Source organism: Serinus canaria, chromosome Z, assembly GCF_022539315.1.
Source record: "Serinus canaria isolate serCan28SL12 chromosome Z, serCan2020, whole genome shotgun sequence".
Lineage (NCBI taxonomy): Eukaryota > Metazoa > Chordata > Aves > Passeriformes > Fringillidae > Serinus > Serinus canaria.
In genome coordinates this window covers 1,562,738-1,578,954 of record NC_066343.1, presented here as the reverse complement: position 1 = coordinate 1,578,954, position 16,217 = coordinate 1,562,738, and the positions used below count along the sequence as shown (strand labels likewise).

Genomic DNA, 16,217 nt, shown 5'->3' with positions numbered 1-16,217 from the left:
AGGTGAACAAGAGAAGGTGGAGTAATAATTTGGCTCTGTCATGGAAATCAGTCACTTCCTGGCTTAAAACAATAAGCCCCCAGTCTGTGCAAGGAGAGAATAAAATGTGCCTCAAGAGAGCATTTCAGATCTCTTTTCACAGAGAGTGCTACTCAGAGTAAAATAAAAAACAGATTCATTACTAAAAAGGGATTTGATCATAGAATCATACAATGCTAAGGGTTTGGAATACATCTTAAAGATCATCTAGTCCTGACCACAGCAGCCATGGACAGGGACACCTCTCATTAGACTAGATTGCCCAAGGACTTATCCAAACTGGCCCTGAACAGTACCAGGCTTGGGACACCTATAATCTCCCTGGGCAACCTGTTCCTGTACCTCATCATTCTCACAGTGAAATATTTCTTCCTCATTTGTAACCTAAATTTTCCCTCTTTTAGTTTTTATTCATTATTCCTTGTGCTATCACTACAGATCCCAATAAAGAGTTCCTCTCCAGCTTTCCAGTAGGCCTCCTTCAGTTACTGGAAGGTTGCTAGGTGGTCTCTATACAACCTTCTCTTTTCCAGGCTGAACAGCCCCAACTTTCCCAACCTGTCTTCTTAAGAGAGATGCTCCAGTCCTCTTATCAACTGCTTGGCCCTCCTCTGGACTTGCTCCAACAGCTCCACGTCCTCCTGCTGTTGGGCCACCAGAACTGTACACAGCACTCCAGGTGGGGTCCCACAAGAGCAGAGCAGAGGGGCAGAATCACCTCCTTCATCCTGCTGGCCACACTCCTTTGGATGCAGCCCAGAATGTGTTTGGCTCGCTGGGCTGTGAGTGCGCGCTGCCGGCTCATGTTGAGTTTTTCATCAGCCATCACCACCAAGTCTTTCTCCTCTGGGCTGCTCTCACTCACTTCTCTGCCCAACCTGTAGGTGTGTTTGGGATTGCCACGACCCAAGTGTAGGACCTTGCACTTTGCTTTCTTGAACTCCATGAGGTTTGCATGGATCCACGTCTCAAACATGTCAAGGTCCCTCTGGATGGCATCGCTTCCTTCCAACATGTCAACTGCAACTCACGGCTTGGTGTTGCCAGCAAACTTGCTTGGGCGGCACTCAATCCCACCACTGTCAAGTCTTCCTCTAGAAACCATTGTCTTGAGGCTTTTTTTAGAAAGCTTTCTAGAATTTGCATTTGTGTGTTAAAACTGTTTTTTTAATGGAAAAGAACATTGCCACAAAAATTTCCATCAGGACTTTTTTAACAGACTCAGACAGAAACAGCAAGTAAGTGTAGAAAAAAATATAAAAGAAGGAAAATTTACAGAAAATAGAAAGTAAATTAAATTAACATTGAAGCCATTCCAATGACTCTAAAGAGGGATCCCTCTGCATTTCTGAGACAAGTGCAACACTTGGGAGAGTAATGGCTTATATAAAATAACTAAGTATATATAGCATAATTAAATATTATTTAATATTTTATATAGTATTTAGTAATTAGTATTTACTTATTCATTGTACTAATAAAACCAAAAATTGTATGTCCATACATACAAAGGTAATGACAAAAGATGTATAAATATATTTCAAAACTAAGCAATTGGAACATTTGGCTTCCACGTGTTGGTATATTCATTGAACTTTGCCACAAAGTAGCTTTACTCGTAGTCAGCAAAAGATAGTGTAAGTCACAAAACATATATCAAAACTATTGGTTCTCCTTGCACTTGGAAAATGAAAAGCTCCTTCTCCTTCTTGGAAATTTTCTGCAGTGGAATAATGCCAGAAGTTACCTAAAACATGTTTGCAGCACTTAACAGAAATATTTTGACCCGGTCCATGAGGCATTCCTGCTATCTGTGGAGGATTTTGTCAAAGAAAAATATCATAGGAACTGTTGAAGGATGGACTTTCACGCGTTTATAAAAGCAATAAATTTCTCAGCTGTTTTTTGTTGTTTTGTTTTTGGTTTGGTTTCTGAGGTTTGTGGTCTTGGGGTTTTTTTTGTCTGTTTATTTTTATTTTAGCTTTTATTTTTGTATTGCTGAGCATATAATATAAGTCTTCTGCTTTGTGTGAGGGCTGAGAATTACCATCTATTCTTTTCCAGCGCCTTTCTATAGTCCTGCTAGCTCTGCAGGATCATGTTTTCTCATTGCCAAATCAGCCACAGGGTTTGACAGAGCTATATGGGCTGCATGGCAAGTCCAGTGCAGAGCAAACACAGACAGACACCAGCTGCAGAGCGTAGCGTGGGTCAAGAGGAGAGTGCATGGCTCTGATAAGTGGTTCATTATATTGTTTTGTTTTGCTTTGTTTTTTACTTTAGTACTTTTTGACTTTGTCATCCTTTGCACTTTTTTGTTCGCAGTGGCAGCAAGGCAGCTACCAGTTTTGCCATTATCCCTCATTATATATCCAATTAGAGCTGGGAGAAAATTCCATCCTCATTCCTCCCTGCAAATATGATTCCAGACAGAACTGGGTCTGCCTGCTGAGCAGGACCAACACAGAGAGGTGAGCACTACAAGCCTGGAGGTACTTACAAGTCAGACCTGATGGGGAATACTGACCCAATTGGACTTCCACCTCCAAATTTGCATGTTCAGATGTCTGCAAAAGCATTTTTCCTCCTTGCTGAAGTCAACAGAACAAATGGGCTGATAAATAAGTAATGAAAAGCCTGGTGAGATGTAAAAACAATCTCCTGAGGGAATTTGTAAGAAATTCTGAAGTGAGACGGGGAAACTTTGCAGGCAGGTGGATTTTGAAGTAATTTTATGTTAAACAGATAAAACATAAATCAATATAAAACCCAGTGACATAGGGAAGTACTGGAATTCTCATAGGCTGGTGTGGCAGTGTCATTTAATGTATTTAATAATTATAATAATTCATATAATTTAATGAATGCAGAAATTTGTAGGGTGATGTTCAATGCTCCATTCCACAGAGGACACTGGCAATGGAAAGAACCTGAGCATGCTTTTTTTATTTCTGCTCTTATATTGCTCTTCACTACCAACACCAGGACAGTGGTCCTTGATGCAGGGTCCCTCAGAAGACTTCAGGGTAATGTAATATAATGACACTACTTAACTCAGCCAAGACAGTTTCTCCAAGGCCTCTCACTGTAAAACCATAGTCTCTCTCCACATACAACTCTCAGCCAGTCCATGTTTCTCCTTAAGAGTCTTTCAAAGCTAAAAGAGTTTGTGAGGGTTTTTTGTGGTGGTGTCTGTGCTGACTAAGACATAAAAATATTTTCAAATATTTATATTAATATATATAAATTTGTATTTACCTGTAATTATCTATAACTATATAAATAAAACTATATAACTATGTTTATGTAAAGGTAATTTAATATTGATAAACTAGGCACAAGGCACAATTTTTCTCTGAACACTCAGCAAAAATTCAAGTTATAACATTCAGATGAACTTCCACCCTAGATGTTAAGTAACTGCTCCACAAGAACCTTCCTCTGAATTCAGATACAGAGCTTCTTAATGGATATGCATTCATTTATTTGCAACTGCACTCACTGCATTAGGTTAAGGTTCACAATTAATTACTACATGCAAAACTACAGATAAAATTAAACACAAAATTACAGTACCAGAAGTAAAATTTGTTAAAGGATGGTAACACCGGTCTCTTCCCTCTAATTCTATGTATTACAAGTAATTTTTACAAACTAAGCCAAACCATGTCAGAAAAGCGGCATGGATTAGTGTGTGCTAATGCTCTTTGTCAATGAAAATGAGAGTGGCAATCTAAAAAGAGACATTTTTAGGAAGAGGGTCTTTATTTAGATTATCCTGAAAATCATTCGTGCCACAGCTCTTTCTACTTTCTACTGTTAAAGGAATTTAACACTCCATTAGAACTAAATTTGGTTTCCAATTAGAAAATACAATCCATTCCAAAAAATAAAGTACTTGAGGCAATACAGACTGAGAGACTGGTGGTCATGTGATTTAATAAATTAAGAAAAAAACTGGAAAAGTAGGAGCCAGAAATTAAGTTTGCTTCATATTGCAGGTGTTGCATTGGCCCCAGAAAAGTCATTTATCTTCCCATAGTTTTTATTCCTGACATCTATAATGAAATGATAATACCCATCCCTGAAGATTGACAGGCTGGTCAGACAGATATGGCTATCTACAAGTGAACTACAAAAATAATTAAAAAATAAATAATAATAAATAAATAAATGTAAATAAAAAATAATAATAAATAAATAAATGTAAATAAAAAATAATTTAGTCTCTGTTTTTCATAATCATTGTATCCTATTGTGATGATTTGCACAAGCAGAAAATTATTTGTGTTTTTTATAATTTCTTTACCACACATGAACTTAAAATTTATATTACATTAGTAAAAATACCACATTTCCAAATTTTCATTTTCCATATTTATTTTTCCAGTTTTCTGTAAATTTATCTAAATATACCAAATAGTTTTGTGGTTTACTACAAACACATTTGCTGCAAAACTGTCAAAATTTTAATTAATTTAACTATTTCTAAAGTTTCGTAACTTGCTCTAAAGAAACTTTCTCAGCTGGTTTTCATGTGTCCTCAAGGAAAGTAGGACAGTTGAACTGTTTTTCAAGAGATTTGTATAATAACTTCAGACAAAATTTAGCACACACAACTAGATCTTGGTTTAAACATTTTTTAGATTATTTCTTTGAGTTTAGACTATATCTTCAGAGAGTGATTCTTAAAAAGACTTTCAAGTCATCCAAATATCTCATCATGACTCCATGGCCTTACTTGGAGATTTGTGAAGACTTCTAAACTGTACTTATCTGCAAAGCAAAGACCCTGTGGAAATGCAAAGAAAAAGAATTTGTTTCTCCTTCTGAGATTACCTATTTCTTAGGGAAAAATGAAAAAGGATTTTGAAATAACCCAAAAAATATTGGGACAGGTGATTTCAGACTTTCTGTTTTCAATGTATGCAATGTCTAGTTTGGTTTTTTTGGTTTTTTTTTGTTTTTTTTTTTTTTTTTTTTTTTTTTTGTTTTGTTTTGTTTGTTTTTTGTTTTTTTTTTGTTTTGTTTTGTTTTGTTTTTTTTTTTTTTTTTTTTTTTTTTAATACAGGCAGAAAGGGGCAAAGATGCTTAACAACAGTGTTGCCTTTGGGATGAAATCACAGAGCCTAATTACAGAAATGCTATACTAAGTGAAAGTGGGAACATCACATATATCTGGTGAAGCACCCTCTGGAATCACATTTCCCTCCTTACTGACCACAACCAAAGTCTTTGGACATCAGTGTGATAAATTAAGTATCCAGCGGTGGGGAGTATTTTCTGTTCACTAAAAGAAACTAAAGAATTTAAAAGAGAGAATTAGATAATTAAAAACAGATCTGTAAATATTTATTTCTTTTAGGAAGTAAAAATTTCTGTCACATACATTGCCCTACTTGGCTAATAATGGGGGAGACAAGATAGTATGAAAATAACAAAGATGTAAAGAAAAGCAGAAGTCTTCATGGTAAGAATCACTGTTTTCCTGTTACCTTTCAGAAGTCAGGAATGAAAAAAAGGTTCTGCAAGAGCTGCTGGCTCTGCTTTACTTAGAATGAAATCACTCTGTGTATTACAATGCCAATTTTCTCTTTTATGGAACTCAAAAGCTTAATCCCAGAGGGTTCTGGGGAAATACCAAAATTTCAAAATCTACCACCAGTTATGCTGAGTATTTGAACCTATATAAGGATAGGTCACAATTTTCACCTTGCTTTACTCTTTCATATTTTTTCAAGCACAATTCAACATCAGCAAGTCTTCAGTAGATGATGAACTTTATTTACACAGCCTTAGGCACCCACACACAGAAAATAAAATGGTAGCCCTTGCAAACTAAATCTCCTGATCACTCTTTGAGAAGATATGGAAAGAGAAAGGAAAAATTTTCAGTATGGTTCCTTGTTTTATAATAGAGGATCTTTCTCACTAAAACTTTTCATGACTGTTGTAGCAGCAAAACAACATATCTGAAGATTTAAACAAACAATCAGCGGTCAGTACAAGCTGATTTGATGCTTTTAAAAATCCAATTGACCTTTGTAAAGGCAAAAGCTAAAGAGTAATACTTGACATTTTACTGAAAATAAAGAAAACATAATTTAGCAATTTTCATCAAACTGTGGTTAGCCCCAGCTTCACATTTGCTCAACTCCTTCCAGACTCAAATTCGCAGTCCTCATATGCATCATAAAACCTCTAGAGAGAGCTGCTTCTAAGAAGTTATATTCAGACTTCACATCTAACTGTTCACATGTTCCATTTTGGAGAATATAATCCATCACAAAAACTTGATATGGAAAGGTGGTTCACTGACATTACATTCACATACTTACAAACAAATTGACTTATAAATGATTTACAACAGTTAACACTGCAGTTTATACCTTAAATTCATGGACTTACTGTAAACAGATAGAAACACTGAATATCATGAAGAACTCAGTAGTATGAAGTCATACCACACTTAATGTTTCTGAGCAGGTTAGATGGTTAAGTGTTCATCCCACAGCCATCACTGCTATAGGTGCAGGCAAAGTGACTCTAACTAGGAAAGATGCTCAATGCTCTGCTTGTGCCCTCACATCACACTGCCTTCTGAACAGAACCAATATGCTGGAACTCAAAATGTTATCCTTAATTAGACTAAATTCTGAAAATAGACTGAAGTCACTAAAAAAACTAGGGTACACTATTTTGCATGCAAGATGATGCCAGCGTGATTACATAGCTACTGGATCAAGGCTAATATTGACACAGGCAATAGATGACAGATAACATGTGAAATTCTTTCAGGCTTCTGAAATAAGATTTTCAAATTCCTGCTCATGCTTTTTTTTCCCCTACTGCTACAATATACAAAAGTCATCTCTTTGGCCAATGAGCTTAGAAATGTCCACAGGATCCCAAATAATGCATCACCAATACCCTTTACAATAGCATTTAAATTGCTCTTGTTTACAAAGTGAGCATCACATTTGCTTTTTCAGACCTGTATTATGCTGCTGATTTGCATTTGTTGTGAGATAAGTGATACACTCATCCTAGTTTCTACTTCTTTATTGTATATACATGTATACATAGCTTATCAATTCATAGCAGAAATTCTTTCACTACTTGTATGTTAGAGCATAATTCTACCCATAGTGTGGCTGGATGTCATATAATTCCTACTAAGTCATTCTGCAGACTAAAAATCATCCATTTCATTATGTAGGATGCATCAGTCCTCTGAATAAACAATATCACCTAAATTTCTTTCATAAAACAGCTATACTAGCATTTCTCCAGTATTACTATTTTTTATACTTTCCTTATTTTATTTTCACATATTTTTTCCTTAAATCTTACTCCTTCAATTTTGCTGAGAACCTGTATTTAAATACCTGCTATGAGTTAAACAGTTCTGCTGTTTTTATTTTGTCCAGGCTAGCAGACAGCAGCTTGGATAATGTCACTACATCCAAACCAGGTATTATTTATAAGTACCTTATCTTATAAATAAGATGCTATTGAAACTTACAAATAAAACTGGTATTGAACTAACAGGCTTCTAGCTGTCAAAATCAAAACACACTTAGAACATAAGATGTAGCTGAACTATTCTTGTAGTATAAAAAGTTTTGCTGATGTATAGAAGTCTCCCAGGCTTATTTCATGATTCTTTCTTTTAGGCTAATTTTGTCCTGGTTTGGACAACTTCTGATTCCTCATTTCCTAGGCTAGCAAAGTCACTATCAACTGCACTTAAAGAACTACTCTGTCTTCACTGTAAAATAAGCATTTGCAGTGATGAGTGATTTGTTACAGATACTCAACTAACTGGGTTGTTTTTTTAATCTTCACAGTAAGAAAAGTCGACTCATATTGACAGAAGTGGAAAAAGAAAAGAACACACCTGATCCCAAGTCCTTTTTTAGCAGGTATACTTCCACCAATTGCAGCATTTCTTACTTGTTACATGCTACATAATTCTAACCATTACTAACACTTCCTAAAAAGAATGGCTAAAACTGCTTTTTCATCTTCTGTTGCAAAAAATTGCGTGAAGAGATTTTTCCTGAAATATATTAATGTAAAACTCTTCAAGTATGAATGAAGGAAATTCATAGATGCTGGAAGATTTAATATGTTATTTAATTACTGTAAAAATGTATTATACTGACATTTTTCTATTTTAGATGTGTCACTGAAAAGTGTGTTTTCTTCAGTGATTAGTTAAAAATCCAGTAAGTCAAAGCCCACTTCAGTACACTTTTTCACTGCATAATATTTGAACACATTATAAACACAACGCTAAACACAAACTACTCTTCTGACATGAATTTCTCATGTATTTCAGTTCTATCTTAACAATGCTTTCTATTTTTTCTTGACACTGCAGACTTCTTTCTTTGTTTTGTCTTCAGCTATAGACTGATTTTGGGTCTGTTATGTATGCACTTGAATAGCTAAATGGAATCTTTAACTATAACTTCATAATTAATTACAGAAATAACATGTTAAAGTATGTTTCAGGTGGTAACTAGGAACAGAGAGGACTCTTCTTTAAGAAAGAAGTTGTAAATATAGAAAAAGGGCTATAAAATTGTTGCATTCTCTTGATTCACAGTTTAATCAAGTCTCGTGGACAGAATATGCTTACACAGCTACTATAATGCATACCAATGCTACTATCCAATCAAGATTACAACCCAGAAGTTTAGCTGATGTCAAAAAGTGTGAAGGCTCACAAGTGACATGCTTTCTTTACTTGCTTTACTGTAGTAATTTTTAGTTTTAAAAAATTGCACATAGTGAACAACTTTCAAGGTTAAGTGAATGGCTCTGAGTACACTACTGTCTTTCCTTCCAGGTAAGAATACAAGCAACCAGAAACAGCTTTATTGAACCGATGTCAAAATGCAGATGTGAATTGCTCTGGATGCGAATTTTGTTTTGTGTCAGGGGTATTTTAAGTATTTTAATCGTTTGGCCTGTGTTTAACTGTGTTTCGTTCGTGCACCTAGATGAAATAGGATTTGTTTGGGCAGTATCTACTTGAACAAGCATATGCCCTTTTTTTGATAGCCTTGATATAAATTGCAGTTCATCTTATCTTGGCATTACTATGAGGGCTTCATTGCATTTTGTTGGGCAAATTTGCACTGTAGAATCATCTTTTGCAAAATCTGTAGACAGCCTTTTACATTCAGCATCTCATGTCTGTCTAATACTGGGTTCTGTTTAGTTTTGTGTGGCTTTGATAATCTGAACCACTGCATGGGATCTTCTAGTCTACCTCTGACTCATCAGAGCAGAATCTTTCAGAAGATGTCATAAGATACAGGAAGTGGGCCTATTTATAGTGGTGGCCCTCTCTGTGTCCCCAGGCTACATCCCAGAGTTGAATGGTATGTTCTAGGAAAAAAATACATATTTCATTTGTGACTGGTACTGGCATGAGCTTTATAAACTGTACTTTTGCTTTCCTGCATAATATAATTCAGCAACTTATGGAACAGTCTATCTTTACTCACTTTTTACTATCACAATATGAGGTATTTTTTTAAACTTTATTTCTCCTTCTAAAATTGTGTCATCTTGATTTCTCCTAGTATATTTTCTATGGTTTCATTGTAATATTTGGGGTTTTTTTGGTTTTTTGGTTTTTTTTCAACATACTAGTTTTCTTTGATAGCTTATCTCCCTTTCTGCTCAAGTCAGCCTTCTTCCCATTCTGGCTTGTCACAGCTATTTAAATTATTTTATTAATTTGTTTAATTAAGGAAGTTTGGTCAATCTCATCTTCTCCAGTCAATATCAGGTTTGGATGTGCACTTGTTCACTTGTTTACTGTATGCCCATATTTCAGGCATTTGTACCTGAACTTCTGAATTTTCCCTTATTGCAATCTACTACAAATAAGTTGACTTTTAGAACTTTTTGTGAAATTTCTATATCTCTTAACTGAGATATTGTGTTAGGCGAGTCAGGCCATTTGCCCAGTTTGGAAAACTATCAGTCAACTCTTCAAGATTTTTCCTGTGTGGAAGAAGTACTTTGCATGTAACACTGATGCCTATTACATGGACATGAGCTGTCCAGCAGCTCAAACACAGACCAAGCAGACATTTAACCCTTACCTCATCATCTAAAAAAACCACAAAAGGATTTTTTGGGTTACCTACCACTTGCTATTTATTTTTTCCATTGATACTCTTGAACAATTGAGGTTTTATACTGTTGGTGGGTAATATCACAGTATTTCATAAGAGTAAGGTTTCAATTCAAAATTACTTATTGAAAAATTAGATTATTAAATTATTGCTGAGAGAGGGGAGTGTTGGGACTTATTGAAAGAAAAATGTGACTGGGGTAGCTGTGGCATTCCTAATAACTTGTAGTTTACAGTGTAGATACACTCTTAAGTTATAGAGGATGGAAGTGCATAGTGCAGTGTGCTGGAAATATAGCCAAAGAAATATCTAGTTTTTACTAAGAAAGTCGGCTGCAGAGAATAGCCTAGGAATGGGCCTGAAGCCTCATTTTGCACCCTTTTGCAAACAATGGGAAGAGATCCATCCACTGCACTGAACTTTGGATCCATTGAATGCAAATATGCCTCTGTTGATGTCAGCTATACAAATCAGAAACACTCCCCTAACTGCAGGAAAAACATGGTGATCATTTAGATAGGTATAGTGCATGCAAAAGAGATTGTGAAATTCCAAATATTTGAGAGAAGTACTCAAGATAGCAGCTTATTCTTTCACTCCTGACCCCAGAAAAACATGTATGTTGTGAATAAATCCACAATGACAATTGTAAGTTAAGAAGAGAGGTAAATGTTTTTTCTGTTTCACAAGGGAAAAGATGAGGAGCCAAGGCTTATCATGCAAGAGCAATGGAGTATGCTTCTGCATCACAGATGCTGTCTGAGTAGGACAATTAGGTGCATACTGCTAAGGAATTCAAAAGACCCAACACGTTTCTTTTTCTTTCATGGTTTTCTAAATGTACATTTTATTTTGTAAATCAGCTATTGCCCTTCCATTTGCATGTTTACTCCTGAAGTTACAGGGAAATGGTTACTTTCCCCTCCATGTACTAGAATAGCTCCTACTATAAACTTCTCTCTGATGGGAACCATTTCCTGCAGGAAGTGCTTGGAAACAATTAGTACTGAGTGGATGACTTTTCAAGCAAGTGCATTCCCTGGGAAATGCATGTCATAAGGCTAAACAGACACAATGGATAATATTCAGTGTCCTTTCAATCTCCTGCATTGAATCCACTTGAATATCCAACACATTTTAATGGATGGATCACGTTCTGTTTCTTTACACAGTCCATAGCTCTCAGACAGCAGGGAGCCAGGCCTCTACTTCTTGTAAACTATTTCATCCCCTCTTTTATGGCATGAAAAAACCCTTTATGAACAATGAATTGTTTTCCAGCTGAAACCGGGCTTGTTGCGTAACAGAAATGCCCACCAATAAAAGGTAAACCCAACTTTTACTGTAGAAAAACAGCCTTGTTTAAACAATCATCAATTCTGAGAGCTGACAAAGACATGAGAATAAGATACCAACAGAATGCATGACAAAGACAGGTAGTTTCTACTGCTATCATTATGAAAATGTGTTATCCACTATCAAGTTCCATTTCCTTTCCCAGTCACAAACAGATTGGCTGAGATTAAACCTTTAAAGGACACTGGACTTGACTGTCCATGAGCTGGATACATGTGGCCCTGCAAAGCCCCTGTGTCAGAACGACTCTCAGCAGGAAGTGTGTACTCCCCGAGGCCAGACAAACGTGAGAGGAGAAAACATCCCCAGGTCAGCAAGAAGACCAAAGGGCCAGATGCTGGCTCTTACCTGCAGGCTGTTGAAGATGATGAAGAAGACTAACATCCAGAGGTGCCGGTAAGCCATGTGCAGTCCTCCCCACAGCCAGGTGATGGAAATCAGGGCAAAGAGGTACAAGACCAAGGGGATCTCTGCAAACCACAAACACAGAGTTTCAGCTGCTGTGCCCTCAGAAAAAACACTTTTTAAAGAATTACTGACACAGGACATAGTTTTGCTGTATGTGGCTAACCTTGGAGCTTGTTCTCCAGTGTGGGCAGCCCTTGTCCTGCTCTAGTTGGGGGGGGGGGGGGTCCCAGGGCTTTTATGACCCCAGCCTGGGCTCAGAAGACCAGCAGAAGGATGCTGTCAGGGGTCTGGAAGGTATAAGGGGCAGAATGACTACAGCTCAGCTCAACAAACCAAGAGGTGGGAAGAGCACACATGAAGTCAAAAAATATGCTGAACTTTGGAAAATAATATAAGAACTCTTGGCAAGCTCTAGAAATTTTGACAGAAAATGGTTTTTTAAGAATTGAGAGGAAAAGGAAAGAAGAAAAGTATTATGGTGTGTTGGTTTTGCATGGCTTGATTTTTTGATGAGTAGGGGAAGAAGCCAGCCACAGAAGTAATTTTTCCTGTGGGAGACTGCTAGAAGCATTCTCCATGCCTAGCAAAGTCAGTTGTGGGCTGGGTCTGAAAATAAGCATGCTGCTAACCCAATTAAAGTAATTGGTAATGCCTCTGTGATGACATACTTAAGAAGGAAAAAAACACATGCAATTTCTCTTTCTTCTTTTCCCATGGGTGGCAAGACAGCCACTGGGGCCCTTCCCAGTGTGGCAGCGACCATGCAGCCAGGGTTATCTCAGCATTGTCCACAGCAAGCTGTGCTTCCTTGGCTGTTTTAAGTAGCCATGCTGAGGGCAGAGGGGCAGAGGCAGCAGCAGCAGCTTCTCCTTTCAGCACCCTGCATGAAGAGTGGCGTTGAATGGAGCTGGCACTGCGGCAGCTGGCGCCACCTGCGCTGTGCCGGTGGGGACCACGTAGCCAGCAGCAAAGGTCATGACAAGCAATTCCCCAATGCAGAGCCTGGATGGGATCAACGCTATAAGAACCTTTCAATTGATAGAACTTGATAACAACCAAACCTATGGACACCAATTCTCTCCTAAGTCAGAGAAAAGGAAAAACAGAAGACACATGAGAACAACATCAGGACACCAAAGTCAGTGAAAGGAGGTAGGAGCAGGAGGGGCTTCAGGCATCAGAGCTGAGATTCTTCTACAAGCTATGGTGAGGACTATAATACAACAAACTGTTTCCCTGTAATTCATGAAGTACCTGTGGGGATGCAGAGCTCCACTCATAGCTCATGAGAAAAGGTGTTCACACTGAAGCATGTGGGTGCTGAAAAGCTGTATTCTAGCAGGAAACTTGAAGAAAGAGAGAAAACTTGAAAAGAGGGAGAAACTTGAAGACCCTTGCTTTCAGAGATAAAGAGGATCTTTGCTTTCAAACTAGACAGCTCATTCTTAAAAGACTACATCCCTACTACATGACCTATGCAAACAGTTGTGGGAAGACTGCTTTGCCCATGGGAGGCACTCACAGTAGGTTGGGTGGGACTACTACTCATGAAAATTAGAACCATGTTGGAGAAGTTACAGAGAATTGTTTCCTGTGAGAAGGACCCCACAACACAACAGAAGAGACTCCTCTCCCTAAGCAAACTGAAGAAAGATTTTTTAAAATAACAGATGGAATAAAAAACTGACTGAAAATACTGACCCCATGTTTTGTCTCCCTGTACTGCCAGTAGGGAGGAAGGAAGAGCTGGGGTGGGGTGGGGAAAGAGCGCTCTAAAGGTTTGTTTTAGTTTGCATTCTCCTCTTTTAATTCTGTTAATATTTTGTCTTTTTGTCTGTTAAGTTTTGAGCCTATTTTGCCCTTAAAGTGTTTTCTCCTAATCCTTATCTCATTCCATGAGCCTTTTAGGGTTTTTTTCCCCCTCCTCTGCTCAACTATAACAGAGGACAATGAGTGAATGGTTTTTCATGGCTGCCTGGCATCTAGCAAGTGGCATATGGATACATAAATTGTCCCAGCTCTGGCCACTTAGAGGGTTGTAGGAAATTATAAGAATAGCTTATTCTTTGATCTGTTGTTATTTTCCTCTTCAAGTCAAACATAAGACATCTGACCCCAAAAAACTTAGACTGACAATTTCCTCTCAGCCAAGAAGACCCACAAGATAGACTGTGAAACAGTTAATTTCATTCGCCTTTAAAAATATGTGCAGAATCTGTCCTTAAGGATGCACACATTCTCCATTTTATGTTCCCCACTGTATTTACAGAATAAAATATTTAGGAAATGCTGGCAGGAAGATGTCTGCCTGGACAAAGTTTGCAATAAGGAAAAAAAAAAGTAAGTTTTTACCTCCACATGTTCCTCCTGGAACTGACAAGAGCCAGCCCCTGTGTTACCATGTTTGCAGCAGAACTGAAAGACCATGTTTGCTAGGTCTGCACACTGAGGGGCAGAGGTGCTTGGCCAGGCATTGCCCCTCTCCACATTAGTTATGCAGCATCAATGAAGAGTGGAGCTGTGTTTTTACAGGCATTGCTCCAGAAACACCAGTTTGGGAGCCCTTCAGCCATTTTTTAAATATTGTCCAAATAGTAAGGGCCTTCTGAATGTAGGCAATACCCCACATCATACAGACCTAACATTTTAACAAGAAAAAGAGATACTGGCTTTTTGCCACATACTGAATATTGGTACAGTTTATAGTTCTGGTTTTTTTCTTCATTGCTAAAAATTGCCAAATTATCAGTACTGCAAAAAGCTAATACAGAGTTGAAACTTTGGCATCATTTAAAGCCTTGGATCTTCAAGTTCTGTATACCCATTTGTTGGATTTTGATCCAACAAAAGCTCACTAAATAGAGCAAACATATCAGAAAAAAGCAACAAATTCAAGTTTGTAAAATCAGAACTGCACAAAGGAAGAGAATGTCAATAAATAGTGTTGATATGGACCCAAACAGTCTGATTATTTGTAGTTTTCTTCATATTAATATAAAACCAACAACTCATTGCCAAAGAAACCCCAAATGGTTATTCTGAGCAGATGAACCTTCCCTGGCATGACTTTTACTCTAAGTCCAAGTGTAAGCAGCTGCCTCTAGGCTACTTGGATAAACCTTAGTAGATAAGACCGACGTGGAGAAGTCAGCTCAACGTTACTGTGGTGTAACTGAGACACTGACAGCGTCAGTGGGTTCTGTTGGGTATTATATATTCCAACCATGCTGGTCCCCATTTTTGGTATACTTATCACACTGTTTTTTAATACTACAATTAATGGAAGATTTTATTTAAGCAACAGGTAGTCCACACCCTCCTTAAATACATATAAACATATATATGCATGCATATATCATTGTCCTGACTGTTCAGGTCTTTCCTTGAAATATGTCCCTGTTTCCTTACTATAAGCTTAAGAAACACTGACAGCATTGAGAAATTCAATACAGATAAATGCAGCTTATGCAGCTCTAGTTGCAGCTTGTTAGACCTTGAAAACTTACCATAGTCCAGCCTGATATTTAACAAGCTGAAATTGCATACATTCTATGTTCTAAATAACTGGAAGTGTCCCCTGTTTGTCACTCCTTCATTGTTGAGAAAAGATAATTTCCTTGCTAATCTGTAAAATTAATTTTCTGTTCTAAGGGCTGCAGTAGATTGTAGTAAGTTATTAAGGGTAATAAAATTGTAGTTTAATACAGCAGGAGAGTCCTTAGAGTAAACATAAGATTTTGTAAGTGATTCACACAAAAACAATGACTGTGAGAATTTGAAAGACAGGCTGCAATATTTTCATTATGAGTTTGGAATAAATTACAAAATTCATAAACCAGGAAAAACATGAGGATGATGGAAAAATTTAGTCACCTCATCAAGAACCTAAAAGGAACTGTACTGGGTATCTAAAAAGTTTTTCTGGCCTTGCCTTTAAGAAGGGCCAAAAAAGTTGGATGGATATAATACTTCTCCCAGCAATTCTCCCATTTACAACTCAGGAGCTTTGCTAACCAGACAAAGGGCTTTTTCCCCTATTTAATAAACTTCAGGGGACTTTTCTTTCACAAAATCATATTGAACTTTGATAGTTCGGAAGAATTATCAGCACAAGGAACTCTGCAGTAACATCATAAGATTCAGGTAATAAAATGCCTGATTGCCCACCTGAAAAAGCTGTGAGCCTTGTGTTTAGTTTTCTTATAGTAGAAAGAAGAACAAGAAACACTAGGAAACAAAACATGAAACATTTCC

The 16,217-nt window shown here is 37.3% G+C and overlaps 1 protein-coding gene across 1 annotated transcript in view; it reads right to left on the bottom strand.

Moving 5' to 3' along the window:
• Window positions 1–16,217, bottom strand: part of ADGRV1 (adhesion G protein-coupled receptor V1) — a 273,565-nt gene that overhangs the window by 22,056 nt on the left and 235,292 nt on the right. The window contains exon 88 of the mRNA XM_050986466.1: window positions 11,904–12,025. Coding sequence (XP_050842423.1) covers window positions 11,904–12,025 — 122 coding nt within the window. The remainder of the gene's footprint in view (window positions 1–11,903; window positions 12,026–16,217) is intronic.